This window comes from Acanthisitta chloris, unplaced genomic scaffold (genome assembly GCF_000695815.1).
Source record: "Acanthisitta chloris isolate BGI_N310 unplaced genomic scaffold, ASM69581v1 scaffold40190, whole genome shotgun sequence".
Taxonomy (NCBI): domain Eukaryota; kingdom Metazoa; phylum Chordata; class Aves; order Passeriformes; family Acanthisittidae; genus Acanthisitta; species Acanthisitta chloris.
Window position 1 is genome coordinate 1 of NW_008652925.1, and position 200 is coordinate 200.

At 59.0% G+C, this 200-nt stretch overlaps 1 protein-coding gene across 1 annotated transcript in view; it reads right to left on the minus strand.

Annotated features, from left to right (window-relative positions):
* Window positions 1-88: 88 nt before the first annotated feature.
* MRPL49 (mitochondrial ribosomal protein L49) overlaps window positions 89-200 on the minus strand; it is a gene marked incomplete at its 5' end in the record, with an annotated part of 343 nt that continues 231 nt past the window's right edge. The window contains one exon of the mRNA XM_009078841.1: window positions 89-184. Coding sequence (XP_009077089.1) covers window positions 89-184 — 96 coding nt within the window. The remainder of the gene's footprint in view (window positions 185-200) is intronic.

Sequence of the window (200 nt, forward strand, 5' to 3'; positions counted from 1 at the left end):
AGCTGGATTTCTCTACACCTCCCCCAACTCCAGCTGGATTTCTGTATCTCCCCAGACATTCCAAGCAGATTTTGGGGCTCCACCATCCCTAAAACCCTTTTTCCAGCAGCCAAGCCCTGAGCTCTTCCCCCCAGTAGCCCTTGAAGCGCAGCGTCCCCGTCACCTCGTTCACCTGCACCAGCGGCTCCGTCCCGCTCCGC